We start from the raw sequence: 18,509 nt of genomic DNA, 5'->3' as shown, positions 1-18,509 counted from the left end.
TTCTCACGTTGTCGCGAATAACTAGCTTTCTATTTGACGGCGTGATAAAGATCTTCAGCATGCTGTCAAAAATACAAACAAACACACCAAATAGACCATGCAAATTTTTGTCATTGTGCTGAAGATCTTTCTAATGTTGTCGCAAATAGATTGCTCTCTATTTGACGGCATTATGAAGATATTCAACATGCTGCCAAAAATATATAGATAGATAGATACAAAGCTTCTGAACTTGATCTAATAGAACATCAAGAGATTTTTGAGTTAGATCTTGCTGCCTGCCAGATGAATTTGTCATTTGGCAAGGCAACATGATCTAACTCAAAGAAATCCTTGTGAAACACCTTCCCAAAAGATTCATCATTTCTGTTATTATGGTTTTTTTTAACTGTTTATTTGTCTTATGTTGCTTCTATTTATGTTATGTACCTTTGTTCTACTTTTTTCCAAGGCATTCACAACGAAAACAATCCAAATAAAGGGTCTGATGCAGTTCAGACTTTATAATCTGGAATAAATTCATGCATTACTGATTATAAAATCCGGAAACCCTCAGTAACATTTTGGCTGGTGACGTTTCACCAAAGGTTTGGTCGATTAGTGCAGTTTGAATGCATTTTTTGACGGTTTTGAATGTGGAACACGTTTTATTTGACTGTAATTAAGACCTATGACTTATTTAAGGCTATAAAAAGGCTTGGATCTTCAACATTTTCCTTCATTCTTCTTCACCGCCTTTCTTACATTATCTTAAAAAAAATAGTTTTTTAGGTAGATTCTAGGAGTGTTTCTGGTGTCATGGTCATTGTTGACCGCTCATACGACCCTTGCAATTGCATTGCAGCTTATGCGGGGGTCGTATAACGGTCAACAGAGACACTTGACATCAAAGAAAGACACAAAATTTCATCGCGTATGCGTCCGGATTTTATTTTCCGGAAACACTAACAATCTGGATCGGAAAATGAAATCCACACCAGGGGCATTATTGGAATTTTTGCAGGGAGCGCGAAAAGTCAGCAGGGTGTGAAAAGTAAAACTCTAGAAACAATGGAGAGAGGAAAAATGGTTTCTAAGAAAAGGGAAGCAGCACCGCAAACTAGAAGGAAAAGGGGAGTATCAATATAACTGCACTCTTTCAAAAGGTGATTAGAATCCACATCTCATACAAAAACTTAAATGAAATTATACTGGGTTATGGGTAACTAATTCTATATATAGAATTTGATGAATACTTTTCATGATTTAGACAAAAAATTATAGAAATATGATCAAACATGATTCCTTCTCATTTAGTAATTTTACAATTCAATCAAATGAAAAGTAATCACTGACATCAATTGGTTTGAATGTTGATTTAGAGCATGCAATTGATATGAATACACCATTGAGTTAGCGTTAACATATATTTTTGTGATTGCTTTTATTTCTTGGTTTTAGTCTTGGTTTGATATTGTGCTAAGTTTTGAAATTTGACTGTGTATTAAAGTTTGATTGATTAATAACAATTCAATTGTGAATTGCTTGTTCAAAGTTCAATTGAGTTATTATCGTTGCTAGCTTATTTTATTTGTATCAATGGTATCCATTCCTATAGTCAAATTTAGTCTAGTTTAACGCATTTTCAAAACACGCTTCCGAGAAATTTTTCTTGAGGGAATCTATTTACCTTGCTAGATTCATTTGTATACGTCATATCATCCAACAATTGTGATATTCTGATAAAGCCAATGGAGAATTACTATCAAAGTCTAATTTATCATGGTTGAACGTAAATCAATTAAATGTATCATTGGGAGACTGATGACAGGTCATCTTACGTTATATTCCGCATAATTTTCAGTTATTTTATTTATGTTTTGATCCAAATTAGAGGAGTTTTAGAACAATTGCCTATGATTTTAAGGGATATTTTGTAATGTTTTCATTTCAAGTAATGTAATTCTCGTTTTCCTCAAACCAAGCATCTTTTAGGTGTTTTCGATGTAATTCACTGTAAAATCATGCAAAACGGCAATGCAAAGTATCTCATAAGGATTTGGGAAGACAATGGATGAAGATACAGGAGGCATATGAAGACATTACGAAGTGGAGAAATTTTGTTCCAAGCCCCAAGCCAAGTTTCAAGGGAGAAAACACTCAAAAACACCAAGAAAAAAGGCAAATATGAACTGGAGCAGAGAATTGTGCTCCCCGGGTGTATTGCTCTACACCCCAGGTGTGCGAAACAATGCTGAAAAATAAATATTTTTGTGCCCACGTGCAAAGCGTTCTAGTCCATGCACTAGGCACATGCATGTTCGAAGGAAAAGCCTAGTTTTGCATCCCAAACCCACATAGAAATCAGTCTATAATTACAACTTATCCCATTCATATTTATTCATTCAAAATGAAGCATCTCAAGAGAAATGCAAGCAATAGGAGCTTCAAGGGAGGAGTCTATCCTCAACCTCAGTCTCTAGGGTATGTTTATTCTTTTGTGGTTTTGTCTCTAGTTATGATGCGTTGCATTTTGAATAGGGAGGATGATGAAGTCGAGGAGGTCACCAGTCTCGGAATACACGAAATTGTTGTTCCGTAACACCCAAAATATTATGGCCTAACCATCAAGAATAGACTTCGATATATGATATTGAGGGGAGAATTTTTTATTTTTTTAAATTGAGGACGTCATAAAATATTTGTAAAAATTAATGAAATATTATGGTAATATAATATTATATGATCATCTATAACGTTATTGTTTTGATTTTCTTTTCAAAATACTAAATATATACCAAAATATGGAAAGAAAATCATTTCAAAATTTTGTAATTTATTCGTTACAACCAATCGAAAGTTTAAGAGATAATAACAACAAAAGAACAAGTAGAGTTGTAGATATTACAAGACTCAATTTCACAAAAAATCAAACTCAGAAAGTCTAAAGCATGTCATGCCGATTCACAATATACTAGGTTATCTATGCATGTGAATCATGCAGATTTCTTAGAAATAACATCTGTCTTTAGTAGAGTGCATCCAATGCCTATCTCATTGCTCGGTATACAATTGTTCATATTATCAAACAACAAAATATTGTCTGCAGATGATTCATTTGATTCTTTCTCAGATTCCCATAAACTTTGAAGCTTTTGTTGAAACTCCTCCATTTGATTCTTCACAATCGATGGAGTCCTTTCTACAAAAAATTAAAAGTTTATATGTATACATCATACACGGTACATATCAATGGATAATCATTTATATGTATTATTTGAAAAAATATATGCTATTAAAGTGTGGATATAAGATTGAGATTGATTGGTCAATCGTAAACCAACCATTCTCTTGTTGTATTTGCATTAGCACAAATATATCCATAAATGTATGAATGTGGAGTTGTATATATGTCACCTAATCCCCATCAATACAATTCATTCAAAACCTAATACCGTGTCTACTCAAATGAATGCTCTTATTGACAATGAAAGGAATTAGGGTTGACAATGTTACACCTCATATATAAATAGTAGTGTTTATATCATAACAATACTCCTAAATTGTACCTCCTAAATTCTTACAATAACTTTCTCGCTCACTCTTCTTGCATGTCCTACCCATTTTACGCTACTTATGAGTCATACCCAATTTTTTATTTTATTTTCAATGTATAAATTTGTGTAGATATTTCAAAAACTTGTTAAGAGTTCCACATCGGTTAGGAGATGGCCTGACAATTTGTTTATAAGTGGGGGCAATCCTCACCTCACAAGCCGGTTTTGTGTGGTTGTGTTAGGCCCAACCACCGTTTCTAAGATGGTATCAGAGCCTCTTCACGATTCTGGGCCACCTGTTGTCAGGTTTCCGTTATCGAGCCACAGGTTTCCGTTATCGGGCCACCCGTCATTATGTTCACGCTTCAAATGTCTAATCCTGAGCGTGAGGGGGTGTGTTAAGAGTTCCACATCGGTTAGGAGATGGCCTGACAATTTGTTTATAAGTGGGGGCAATCTACACCTCACAAGCCGGTTTTGTGGGGTTGTGTTAGGCCCAACCACGATTTCTAAGAAAACTTCAGTAGCGTCAACCGTCACAATAAAATCAATGCATTATTAAAGGAAAATAGATGATACAAAATGGAGGGAAATTGTATAAATTGTGCTTTACATTTGTTGAAATATCGAGTTAATAGTTAATTAACTTATTGCATTTTTTATTACCTGGAGTTTGCTTTGAAAGCTCGGGATCACTTTCAGATTCCTTTTCAACATCAAGGTCTGATAACTGATTTTGTTGGGATGTCTTCGGAAGATAGTTATCAAGGGTTCCTTTAGCCTTGAAATGTAGTCCACCTTTAGCCTTGAAATGTAGTCCACAAGCATTACATAGTATTGGCTTCTCATACGGTCCTTTACGCCAAAGTTTAGTTTCTGTCAAAACCATGTTAACTTAAAAATAAACAAGAGTGATAATAACGTAAGATGAGAGTCACGTTAAAAACTGGAGTAAAATAAAGTAAAAACAGTAATTTGATTGTATCTATTTATAGTTGATTAGGCATGTTGAGGTTCAAATCATCCATTTTATAACGAAAAGATAAAAGTGTTCTTTAAATATAAAATACCAATCTTATTAGTTAAGGAAAAAAATGTTCTTTAAAATTTTTCATTACGATAAGATCGACATCCCAATTATGTTGACATTTGAAAATAACCACTATGGCTCGCCAGTTTCCAATAAATAGAAAACGTAGATGAAACAAAATACAAGGTGGACACCATCAAAACCCATGGTATGATTTAGATCAGTTATGAAACAGAAAGTCATCTGATCCAAAAATTTAAATACTCGTGGTACAATTCAGATTGGATGACTTCTGAAAAAATGTCTGATCTGTTCCAATTATAGGCGGTTTAGTTTGTACCAGTTTTTAAATATCCAAATTACAATTTTATGAAAAAATCTATTCAAATTAAGATCATAAAGACACAGTAAAATCATAGGTTTTATGCAAAATATAACATATAATATACTAAAATTTAACAATTAGGAAGGAAAAAATCGATTATGTTTGCAATACATGAAATAGTAAAAAAAAATTGAATTAAATTTAACTAATAAATATTATTTAAAAAATTAAAAATCAAATGCTAATAGATTAATTATGTATTTTATACATATTAAAAAATATTATTATTTGTGTATGTGGTTCGGTTTGATTTTGAAAAAGGAATTCCATACACGATCCAATCAGAGCGGTTTTTACAAAAGTCTATCCAAATAGATCCAATAAATCTATGTTTTTTTCGGTTTTATTTTTTAGATCGGTTGGTTGTTTTAATTTAGACCAGTTTGGATGTGATCATCCCTACTTTGAATATGATTTCCCCAAGTAAAGGGAATCTATTGAAAGAAAAAAAAACTCAAGATAAGATATGACTTACCATTAATTCCACAATGCACACATGGACCCGTCATGGAATATTGTAATTTGAGTTAAGATGAATAAGTAGGAACAAATTTAACCAGTTGAGCTTGAATTCAGTAGCAGTAGCTAGTCTCTCACAAGCCGATAAACCAAGCTTTAGGTTTCAATTGGAAGAGGTGCCGTATTTATTCTTTGACCATGTCTTGAACAAGATTACTTTCAACGGCGCGAGCCTATAGAAAACCAAAAAGAAAGCTATGTGATAATATTAAAAAGTTTCATAAAACGAGTCAAATGAATAAATGAAATTCCAAAAGTACCATACGTCTATTTTTTTTTGGTTGAATACCTTTGTGTTAATCTAAGTAGCTTTTTGTACAAAATAATACACAACCCGACACGCGGAAAAAACAAATGTCTAGTACAGTTTTCAAGGAAGCAGCTTTAAATATTTGGTCAAATTGTTGCTGACGTCTTCACTTGCTTTTTTTTTTTGGTCTAGTAGCCTAGTGGCTAGAGCTCACATAATTAAACGTGGAGAAGTGGGGTGTCCGGGGTTCGAACCTCGGCTCCTGCATAAATTATGCAATGTCCCTACCAACTGAGCTAAGCTCACGGGGACGTGTTCACTTGCTCTCTATCCCCACCTCCCTATGACTTCCCCTATCTAAAATCTAAATGTTGATTTTAATTGTATTTTTTTTTCATATGCAGTTTGCTACATTGTCATTTATATTCACATGGTTAAAATATAATTTATATTTTTCAAAATGGAAAATATTACCATAAAAAGGTTGGCCACATTGCCCAAACCAATACTCAAGTGCCACTTGTAATCGTATGACCATTTGCCGAGTGTTTAGCCTATGCATAAGGACTATCCGCATAATCGAGTCAATATTATATTACACTTTTGGTCCCTTGCATTATTTTTTTATTATACTTTGGTCACTTAGGTTTATTTTTTAATTTCCTGTTTTTACCCCTTAAGTTACAGATTTTTACTTCAAAAAGTAATAGTAAATCAAGCAAAAGGAATAAAATATTAATTTTATAAGCTACATTTTTATAGCTTTTAAAAAGTTGTAATGGTCCGCCGAGCTTTGTAACGCAAGCTTATAACCTAAGTATGGGCATTAAGGTGGAGGAAGGTCTTTTGTAACACCCATACCAGACGTATCTAGAAAGTCTGGCACGTGCGTTTAATTTAGTACTGGATACATTAAAATATACAACATAAAAACTTCGAATGAATTTATATACAACAAAACGCATTCGTACATTATCAATACATCATATCTTATCTAATTTAAAACATGTACATCCTTGAGATCCATATTCTTCATGCTTCTTGTACGAACGAGCTCTTGCTGAAAATCCATCCGGCTACTACCTTGACATCCAACCTGTTTATCTGAAACAAATAAGGATTGGGATGAGACATAATGTCTCAGTGAGTTCCCCTAAATCCTAGGCTATAGGTAACCTCAGGGGAAACCTACGGTCACCACGTGTCTACATTACAACCTGACGGTTGATTATACGTGTGTGAGGACTTGCATACTAGACGGTCGTGCATACTAGGGCCGTCATAGTCTCATCTTAACTTGTTATAGGCTTCACTTCCTATACGTGTCATGGCGGCCGAGGGAACCTAGGACCGCATTGCCAAGAATACGCTTACGTATCGAGGCCTAAACATAACATGATCATGGCACGATTCTAAACCGGACGATTAGGGAAAACCTAAGATCGTCATCGATATCATGTTCTTTACTTGCTCTAATCCATGCCTTGTACTTATCATGTAGCATCTAATGCTCTTATTCTTAAACATAAACTTGCATGGATTCACTCTTGCATAATCATGAACATAACATAATCATAATCATATCATACATGAACGTATCTAAGTTCATTCGTTATTATGTTAGCGTGGAACAAACAATTATCTTGGTTCATTTTACGGGGAGCCCCGGGGGGAGTAACCCCGAGAACAATCCCATACATAACCGATGTACGTACATCGGACTCCCTCGGTGTCGTGCGGGTCCCTTGCGGCTTGAACCGTTCCCCTTAGGTCGAGAACCTCCCGTATCCCCCTGGCGTGGATAACAAGAGACACGAGCACCTACGTCTTGTTAATTTCAGTGACATGCGGGTCCCTTACGGCTTGAATCGTTCCCCTTAGATCGAGAACCTCTTGTATCCCCCTGACGTGGATAGCAAGAGACATGCCACCTACTTAATAATAATCATAGTATTGTCATACGTGTACTTAAACATATTCATACTTGCTTGCTTATTACCTCGGACCCTTGAGTCGATCCGATTAGCGGTAACTTAAACTTGTTCATTCCTAATCATGGTGGAGTGATTAACTAATCAAACCATGGCTTAACATGCTTGCTAAACACTCTTAAACATATGCGAAGAGCTTATACTTCGCGTCTTGTCATTCTAAGAATTCATGCTAACTAGCTAGTTCTCGACAACTATGTCGAGGCTCTAGTTTTCCTTTGCTTAAAGAATACCTTGCTACCCCGTTCATGACATGATTCTCTCAAATGCCATGCCTTACCAACATGCTTAATACTTGCTTCACATCATAAGAATCATGCTTCCTTTAATCATCATTCAGGACCTTGGTTTGAGGGGTTTACATTCGTAAAAAGACACCATGGAGAAAACCGCGTCGCGAATCCCCATGCTTGCCCGAAGCAAGCAAAACAGTGAGATTTCTCACTGTCTTACTCGCCTAGGCGAGTGATTCTGCTGGGGAGGCGAGTGGTAGCTCGCCGTGGCGAGTTGGGGGCGAGCAGGACCCTCTTTTTGGAGTTCTAGCTCGCCGTGGCGAGTTAGGACAGTCCAGAACACTTAAAAATGGTATTTTTGACCCAAAAACCTCAAACCAAGTGTCTCTATGTGTTTTGGAACATATTTGATCATTGGAAACTTATAAAACATTCATTTGGCAAGTATAAACATGTTTTGCATGCATGGCAAGAAAAGGGGCAACTATCACACTACATAATCCTAGACTTTTCATAGTTTTCATAATAAACTAATATGGCATAAACATGATCCCAAAGGGTAGGAAAACTAGCTATGGAACTCACCTAAACATGTTCTTGAAGCATCACAAAGTTCCAAGCCCAATCAAGCTAAAACCCTAGCTTTGTCCCATTTACTTCCTTTGCTCAACCCTTTCCTATCTTGATGTTTTTCTTGCAAACCTTGTCATCATGATCTTTACTAGCTCATCACTAATCCGTTCCAAAGCATTCCTTCACCAAAACCCTAATTTCCAAACACTTCATGAGAGGATGAAGTTTCATGAAAGATTGGTGAAGAGGAGAAGAGATGGGATGAACTTCATGAGAGGTGGAAAAGGGAAATCCAACCTTAATCAAGCTTCTACTTGTACAAGAGATCATGAGGGAGTAATATCATTTCACTTGATGGAGAGGAAGGGAGGGAAAGTGGCGTGAGAAAGAGAGAGAGAAGGGAGAGAAAATGCTTCTTCCAACTTAGAGAGAGAAAGAGATTGGGATAATGAGATATTTTGCCCAAAAACCATTTAAATATCCTTTCCATGTGAAATTACTATTTTGCCCTTGCCTTAAGCGTGTTAATCCGACACTGATACTTTTCCCGTAAAAAGCTAACATGTCATAAAACATTTTCAATAACTTACTTTTCCATGAATTTAATTCCTCTGACACAGTCAAAGGGTAATATACCGATACTGTCAGGCGGGATATTACATTCTACCCCCCTTAAAAAAATTTCGTCCTCGAAATTTAGATATCGACTACCAATCATCATGACAAAATTTACCATCTTAGGTCGAAGCCATACTTATTCTACACATACATTCCCAAGAAGTTCATCATTGCTTGTGTTCGTCTTGTTTCTTGATTCACATACATAAGCATATAGCTTTCTTAATCTTAATATCCCTCAGAAATTAGAGTTAACTTGTTGCATCATGATTTAGAATATTCCTTGGTACACATAGACGTATTGTCTCGGACTCGTATCTTACCCGCTTAGCATAACCATTCATAAAAGGTATCTTAACATAAACATGAACACTCAGGATTTACCTTTTAACTGGAACCCTATCGGAAACCAGGTTTGCCCTGCAGTGCTTACTTGCAACATTAAACATCTTTTCATACATACATAATCTTATCGGTTAAACATATACTTCATTCATCAATTTACTTACTGTCCCTTCGAGACACATGCCTCTTACTTGCATTACTCATATAAACGATTCAACGAATCTCTTATGTCTTTTCAGAGCCTTAGGAAATCTCCCGATTTCATTGCAATCTCATTGCATCTTATTGCATCTTATTGCACCCGAACTAATGGGTATCTCATATAGCTTGACATAAAGGAGTGAAATTAAATTGTTACTTCATTTGTCAATCTAATAATCAACATCGTGGTTCACATGCTCTTGAAACTTTCCAGTAATTCCACTTGCACATACGTTGAATACTCTTAACACAATTCCGTGTATCCCGTAGGATATTGTCTTCATACTAACATTGTCATTTCCATAACATGTGCATACTTTCAAGTACCGCCTCTTGTTAAATGCTAACTGATAGATCTCTGGCAAGTGCACCAAATACTATCGAAGTAGTAAAAATATCGATCCCACGAGGACTGTTTTTAACTTCAATAATTCAATTTCGTTATATAATTAGGATGTGTAAAGTTTATTTTTAGTTTGCCACTAGGCAGAAGATTTGGTTTGATTTTATGAAATCAAATAAAAGAGAATAAAGATTTGATTAAGAAAATATGGAGAGAAAGATGAGATCAGATCCGTCGAATCCTCTAAGTTCCCCTAATTGGTCTACTGCACCTATTTGTTATGAACCCTCTTCTAGTTTACGATGATTAACAAATTAGCCCTAATCAATCCCTTGAGTTAGGACCCTCTTCTTAAACTACAGCCCCTAATTCCTTAGGTGGTCTAATAATTCTTGAAGGTTTTACCGAACGTTAACCTATTATCACTAACAAACGATTATCTATTCCTAGACTAACCCTGTTTATTAGAACAATTCAATTAGGTCTAAGTCGAAAGCCATGGTCAGTGGTCATTCATTCTCACGAAATCAAGTTATATGTGATCAAGATATAAAAAGCATTAAGAACAATTGAATTGAATAAACTAGAATTGAATTCATAAACAAAATAGAGTTTCACAGCAACATGTGTCAATTAGGGTTACAAAGATTCATCGCGGATCTAATCTCTAAGAGATTTAGCTACTCATAATCGAGTTTACAAATAGCATAATCAATGAAATAATTAAAACATACATGAATTGGTAAAAGGATGAAGAAATCGCCCTTCTAGCCGTCTCTGATGTCTCAAAATCGCACTTTGCTCTCCAAAATCGTAACCCTTGTTCTTCAGATTGAGTGCAGTATTTATAGAAGTCATGGGTCTGACCCGTCAAAATCGCGCCGCGCCATGTATATAGGCGTGCCGCGATTTCCCTCAAACAGGGAGGATGTAATTTTGCTTCAAAAATCGCAGCACGGCTTGAAATTGGCGTGGCGCGATTTCCTTCGAACAGACTTCAATATTTGAGCTTTTTGCACTCCAGAACAGTATAAATTGCATGAGAACTCTATCAAAATGTCACAATAAGTCCTAAAAATTACGTAATGACAGCATGTCATCACTAACGATACTTGTTCTAGAATCTTTCTTGAAGAAATTTTTCTTAAGTTCTGGTATTCGGGTTCTTGGAACGAATATACACATGACTAAAAAGATTTTACTATTTCCAAAACTGATTGTGTAATGGTAGCACAGAACCACCAGACGAGTTTCTATATTTTGAAAAAGATTTAACAACTCGCCCCAAACTTGTCCACGACAAGTTGGTCCTGAAGCTTGTACGTCTTAAGTGAGATTACTTACGACGTATCACATCAGTTTCGAAAATGTATAATTCCACGAGTTTTAAAATAAGCATCGTTCCCAAGTTCCTTAATACCAATCTTAACTTTTAAAAATTATAAAATCATGACTTAACATGTCTTAACAAGTATCGTTTTCACTCAACAAGTATTGCATACGAGAGTATGATTTTCATTGCACAAACTCGAGAGTTGCATCTCCTTCCATGATAACATGCTTAACTCTGAAGGTGGATTCTTACCTTCTCAACTGATATACGTAGTTCAGACACGTATTACTGCATAACACAGACCATAGACGATCCTTGGCCCACTAGACGGTAACTTGTTCCTCTTCTTCAGGAACACCTAACTTGATCCTCCATATAATTTCATTCAGTTATCGCTTGGGCGTTAATACCTTTTCCTCTTACTTAGGTGAAGACACATACTTAAAACTTTTACCTTAGCCAATGCTGACTATATAAACATTCATACTTATGTATCACATCGAGAACTACTCACTTGTCTTACGATGCATTCTTGTTAAACTTGGGTTACCAACCGTATATTCTTTCATACTAAAATCCATGTTTCATGATTAACGATTAGCTTCCATGGCGCTACTCTGATTCCCACCGGTTGGCTTAAACCATTACTCTAATCCGTTAGAATAATTGAGACTTCAATTCATGCTTATCACTTGATTACTTACTTCTTGAGATCTTCCATGTTGCAACCAACGTCACAACCTTACACTTGTCTTGTACTTGAACATATCTTTCTTGAACATCTAACCTTGTACCTTCGCATTCTCGCATACTATATTTTGCTTAATCATACCAATGCTTGCTCGTTGATTTTCCTTTTAAAGAAAACTTCGTAAACTAGCGCACGGGTCATTGACGTTGATAATTTTCTACTTTATAAATATATATTAAGTTTTGGCCCCGACCGTTGCTTCGGAAATCATAGAATGGGTTGATAACACATACGTGCCACCAAACCTAGACTCTAATAAGTCTAGCCCACTCTACGAGTGTCGTAGCAACCCGGTTCCTAGAAAAACCCGTAAATTTTCAGAATATCAACCTCAATCACCCATACGTGTAAATCTTTTTAAAATCATTTAAACTTTATAGTTCGAATTCATAATGAGCCTTAGCAAGTCAATTAAGCAAAACATAGGTTTGAGAGATACGTCATAATTCCACATAATCTGTGAACCTTGTGATTTCTTATAACCTTGCACCGCTTTAACTTCTTACTTCATACCTCATGCATATACATTTGTGACTTTCCTTCTAACAACATAAATCTTTCTCCACTACGAATAGCTTACCTCATTACGCTGCCAGTTACGCAACTTTCCAAACATACATGTCCTTAACTTCATCCATATAATACCCTTCCTGAGAGCCTGCTGAGTCCGTCAACATACGTCGACTTCTAACTATCTTGTAACCTTATACTGACATTCCAAAATATCATAAACCCGTTCCAACAACCACTCTTACCGAAATCTTCGGTCATGCTTAGATATATATATATATATATATATATATATCCAACTTCTTCACTTATGGGTACACGAAGTATCAATAACATCTTACCCGATATTGTTGGAACGTTCCTTCTTAACATGTCTTACATTCCCGGAGGATTCACACTTCTACTTGATTAGTTCACCGGCCACCTTTTGGCACGATCAAACTACTTCATCACATACTTCGTTCTTCCTAGGTCCTATTCAGCTCTCAGGCATCTATTCTAATCGTTGAATGCTAAATTGAGTTGATCAGGCTCAACTAACAACAACAACTAGAACATTTACCTAGAACCCAATGGTCCCACTTCCTTTGTTGTAATTTAATGACCCAAGGCACGGTCTGAATTGACCTGCTCTGATACCAAATGTAACACCCATACCAGACGTATCTAGAAAGTCTGGCACGTGCGTTTAATTTAGTACTGGATACATTAAAATATACAACATAAAAACTTCGAATGAATTTATATACAACAAAACGCATTCGTACATTATCAATACATCATATCTTATCTAATTTAAAACATGTACATCCTTGAGATCCATATTCTTCATGCTTCTTGTACGAACGAGCTCTTGCTGAAAATCCATCCGGCTACTACCTTGATATCCAACCTGTTTATCTGAAACAAATAAGGATTGGGATGAGACATAATGTCTCAGTGAGTTCCCCTAAATCCTAGGCTATAGGTAACCTCAGGGGAAACCTACGGTCACCACGTGTCTACATTACAACCTGACGGTTGATTATACGTGTGTGGGGACTTGCATACTAGACGGTCGTGCATACTAGGGCCGTCATAGTCTCATCTTAACTTGTTATAGGCTTCACTTCCTATACGTGTCATGGCGGCCGAGGGAACCTAGGACCGCATTGCCAAGAATACGCTTACGTATCGAGGCCTAAACATAACATGATCATGGCACGATTCTAAACCGGACGATTAGGGAAAACCTAAGATCGTCATCGGTATCATGTTCTTTACTTGCTCTAATCCATGCCTTGTACTTATCATGTAGCATCTAATGCTCTTATTCTTAAACATAAACTTGCATGGATTCACTCTTGCATAATCATGAACATAACATAATCATAATCATATCATACATGAACGTATCTAAGTTCATTCATTATTATGTTAGCGTTGAACAAACAATTATCTTGGTTCATTTTACGGGGAGCCCCGGGGGGAGTAACCCCGAGAACAATCCCATACATGACCGATGTACGTACATCGGACTCCCTCGGTGTCGTGCGGGTCCCTTGCGGCTTGAATCGTTCCCCTTAGGTCGAGAACCTCCCGTATCCCCTTGGCGTGGATAACAAGAGACACGAGCACCTATGTCTTGTTAATTTCAGTGACATGCGGGTCCCTTACGGTTTGAATCGTTCCCCTTAGATCGAGAACCTCTTGTATCCCCCTGACGTGGATAGCAAGAGACATGCCACCTACTTAATAATAATCATAGTCTTGTCATACGTGTACTTAAACATATTCATACTTGCTTGCTTATTACCTCGGACCCTTGAGTCGATCCGATTAGCGGTAACTTAAACTTGTTCATTCCTAATCATGGTGGAGATTAACTAATCAAACCACGGCTTAACATGCTTGCTAAACACTCTTAAACATATGCGAAGATCTTATACTTCGCGTCTTGTCATTCTAAGAATTCATGCTAACTAGCTAGTTCTCGACAACTATGTCGAGGCTCTAGTTTTCCTTTGCTTAAAGAATACCTTGCTACCCCGTTCATGACATGATTCTCTCAAATGCCATGCCTTACCAACATGCTTAATACTTGCTTCACATCATAAGAATCATGCTTCCTTTAATCATCATTTAGGACCTTGGTTTGAGGGGTTTACATTCGTAAAAAGACACCACGGAGAAAACCGCGTCGCAAATCCCCATGCCTGCCCGAAGCAAGCAAAACAGTGAGATTTCTCACTGTCTTACTCGCCTAGGCGAGTGATTCTGCTGGGGAGGCGAGTGGTAGCTCGCCGTGGCGAGTTGGGGGCGAGCAGGACCCCCTTTTTGGAGTTTCAGCTTGCCGTGGCGAGTTATGACAGTCCAGAACACTTAAAAATGGTATTTTTGACCCAAAAACCTCAAACCAAGTGTCTCTATGTGTTTTGGAACATATTTGATCATTGGAAACTTATAAAACATTCATTTGGCAAGTATAAACATGTTTTGCATGCATGGCAAGAAAAGGGGCAACTATCACACTACATAATCCTAGACCTTTCATAGTTTTCATAATAAACTAATATGGCATAAACATGATCCCAAAGGGTAGGAAAACTAGCTATGGAACTCACCTAAACATGTTCTTGAAGCATCACAAAGTTCCAAGCCCAATCAAGCTAAAACCCTAGCTTTGTCCCATTTACTTCCTTTGCTCAACCCTTTCCTATCTTGATGTTTTTCTTGCAAACCTTGTCATCATGATCTTTACTAGCTCATCACTAATCCGTTCCAAAGCATTCCTTCACCAAAACCCTAATTTCCAAACACTTCATGAGAGGATGAAGTTTCATGAAAGATTGGTGAAGAGGAGAAGAGATGGGATGAACTTCATGAGAGGTGGAAAAGGGAAATCCAACCTTAATCAAGCTTCTACTTGTACAAGAGATCATGAGGGAGTAATATCATTTCACTTGCCATGAAGAGGAAGAAGATTTGGAAGATTGATGGAGAAGAAGGGAGGGAAATTGGCGTGAGAAAGAGAGAGAGAAGGGAGAGAAAATGTTTCTTCCAACTTAGAGAGAGAAAGAGATTGGGATAATGAGATATTTTGCCCAAAAACCATTTAAATATCCTTTCCACGTGAAATTACTATTTTGCCCTTGCCTTAAGCGTGTTAATCCGACACTGATACTTTTCCCGTAAAAAGCTGACATGTCATAAAACATTTTCAATAACTTACTTTTCCGTGAATTTAATTCCTCTGACACAGTCAAAGGGTAATATACCGATACTGTCAGGCGGGATATTACATCTTTGATGTGGGCTAAAAAAATGATGTACGGATTAGGCAAATGTACCAAATCGTTTACTAAGTAATAAAATGATAAGTAGAGTATCGTATCCACAATGATTGTCGTTTCGTCCAAACAATTCGCATTACTTATTTTTGTAAGTTAATGATATAATAAAAGATAAGGGTTAGACAATTGCAATTTTTATTTGTTTGTAACAGAGCAAGTTTACCTGTTTTTTGTTGCAGAAAAGTAAGCAGCGTTTAGGATTCTTCGAATCTCCTCTGTTTATATTGTTGAATATTAAATAACAGTCATGTCACGTTTATTTATCTTAGGTAGACTATACAAGTGATGAGGCCGTTGGGACGTGACTAACCTAGAAGGTTGGAAACTGCACATGCTGATCACAGGCGATCCTTACGTGTGGGGTCTATAAATCTCAGTTAACTAAGTCTATCCCTTCTAAGTCTGGTTGCACCTGCTGATTACACGACGATCCTTACGTGTGGAGTCTTACCGCCTCTATGGTAATGGAAAACATATACTTAAATTGGCTTTCCAAGATTTCCCAAGGCAGCGAAGGCCAAAGTTCTTGTAGGTCTGCCCATCTATCAAATAGCTACTACTTAGTCTTACTAATGTCACTTTCCAGGGTCAACTCGCTTTCAGTATCTTTCGCTAGTTACTAACTAATTACTTTCTAAACAGATAGTTATTAGTATAATGCTATAAATATCAAGATATAAGCATCAAGAGAGTAATAACAATATTAGGCCCTATCGCAACCTAAGTACCTAATATAGGGTTACGATCCTTTGAAATAAATAATTCCAAAATAAAACTTAATAGCAAACAAAAGATAAATAAAATAAAAGACGACATTAAATTAAATAAATATCCAACAAAAATAAAGAGAGGTTCATCTTAGAACTCTAACCTAAAAAGAATTAGTTACACATGATAACTAAAAACAAATTACTAAAGATAAAAACATACCCTAGAAAATCAAGGAGAAGATAGAAACTCTCTTGAAGCTTTAAAGTTGCCTTCCTCTTGAACTGCCACAGTTCTGAACGAGAAATTCTGAATGAGGAAGGCTAGTATTTATTGTGAGAGTTTCTACCTGATTTTGGGCTAAAAGTGAGGGCTTTATCCAAAATAAAAGCAGGAAAAGACGCTTGCGCCCCGCATTTTTGCATGCACAGGGCACATGGAAAATGCACGGGGCGCATGAGAGTGCCTATCAAATCATGCCCTAGGCCATGGAAAATGACCTAGGCGCATGGTATGTGAATTCCACACCCTATGCATATTTTCATGTGCTAGGCGCATGCCATCAGTTCCTTGGCCCAAATTCTCCGATTTTCCGTCGTTTTAGGTATTCGTCTTCAAATAACTTGCCTCGAAACTAGGGAACATAATTCCTCCCTCTTGTAAGTCTCCTGAGGCCTTTTGGATCTTCATTCTTGGTATTCCTAAGTCTTCACAATTCTTCAAATGTTCTTGATTTTGCGGATTTGCATGATTTCTTCGTGAATTACTTCAAAAAACCCTAAAATTGCTATGTTTCGAAAAAACTAGAATTACAGATTTTTTTATTTCCTGTTTTTACTCCTTAAGTTACAGATTTTTACTTCAAAAAGTAATAGTAAATCAAGTAAATGGAATAAAATATTAATTTTATAAGCTACATTTTTATAGCTTTTAAAAAGTTGTAATGGTCCGCCGAGCTTTGTAACGCAAGCTTATAACATAAGTATGGGCATTAAGGTGGAGGAAGGTCTTTGATGTGGGCTAAAAAAATGATGTACGAATTAGGCAAATGTACCAAATCGTTTACCAAATAATAAAATGATAAGTAGAGTATCGTATCCACAATGATTGTCGTTTCGTCCAAATAATTCGCATTACTTATTTTTGTAAGTTAACGATATAATAAAAGATAAGGGTTAGACAATTGCAATTTTTATCTGTTTGTAACAGAGCAAGTTTACCTGTTTTTTGTTGCAGAAAAGTAAGCATCGTTTAGGATTCTTCGAATCTCCTCTGTTTATATTGTTGAATAATAAATAACAGTCATGTCGCGTTTATTTATCTTAGGTAGACTATACAAGTGATGAGGCCGTTGGGACGTGACTAACCTAGAAGGTTGGAAACTGCACCTGCTGATCACACGGTGATCCTTACGTATGGGGTCTTACCGTCTCTAATGTAATTGAAAGCATAGACTTAAATTGGCTTTCCAAGATTTCCCAAGGCAATGAAGGCCAAGGTTCCTATAGATCTGCCCATCTATAAATCTTTGGACACTCATAGCACACCCTCTCTCGCATGTACTAGTTCTACCTAAGGGTTGAAGAGAATGGTTCTATTAGGTTTATTCCCCGGAGTCGCTTGTTTCCTTAACTACTAACCAGTTACATTCTAGGTTTAGCAGAGTTACTACTCAGTCTTACTAATTTCATCTCCTAAGTTCTTGCTACTAGGGTCAAATCGCTTTCGGTATTGATGAGATAAAACCGCAAGTGCACGGTTCTACCGAAGTAGTACAAAGAGTATCGTTCCGACAGGGAGCTAGGAATTCAATTAACTTTCAACAATGATTAGAAAAGAGTTTTGAGTTAT

At 36.5% G+C, this 18,509-nt stretch overlaps 1 protein-coding gene across 1 annotated transcript; it reads right to left on the bottom strand.

Moving 5' to 3' along the window:
* Positions 1-2,975: 2,975 nt before the first annotated feature.
* LOC146954213 (uncharacterized) lies at positions 2,976-5,460 on the bottom strand. The gene is made up of 3 exons (XM_085753267.1): positions 5,427-5,460; positions 4,203-4,412; positions 2,976-3,181 (listed from the first exon to the last, which is right to left on the bottom strand). The coding sequence occupies exons 1-3, from the start codon at positions 5,458-5,460 to the stop codon at positions 2,976-2,978; spliced, it is 450 nt and encodes a 149-aa protein (XP_085609393.1).
* Between the last annotated feature and the right edge of the window lie 13,049 nt (positions 5,461-18,509).

The sequence above is a fragment of the Medicago sativa genome, chromosome 1 (assembly GCF_051527215.1).
Source record: "Medicago sativa cultivar Bolivia chromosome 1, Bolivia_mono, whole genome shotgun sequence".
Lineage (NCBI taxonomy): Eukaryota > Viridiplantae > Streptophyta > Magnoliopsida > Fabales > Fabaceae > Medicago > Medicago sativa.
Note: the sequence above shows the minus strand (reverse complement) of the source record. Positions and strands in the feature narration are given on the sequence as shown.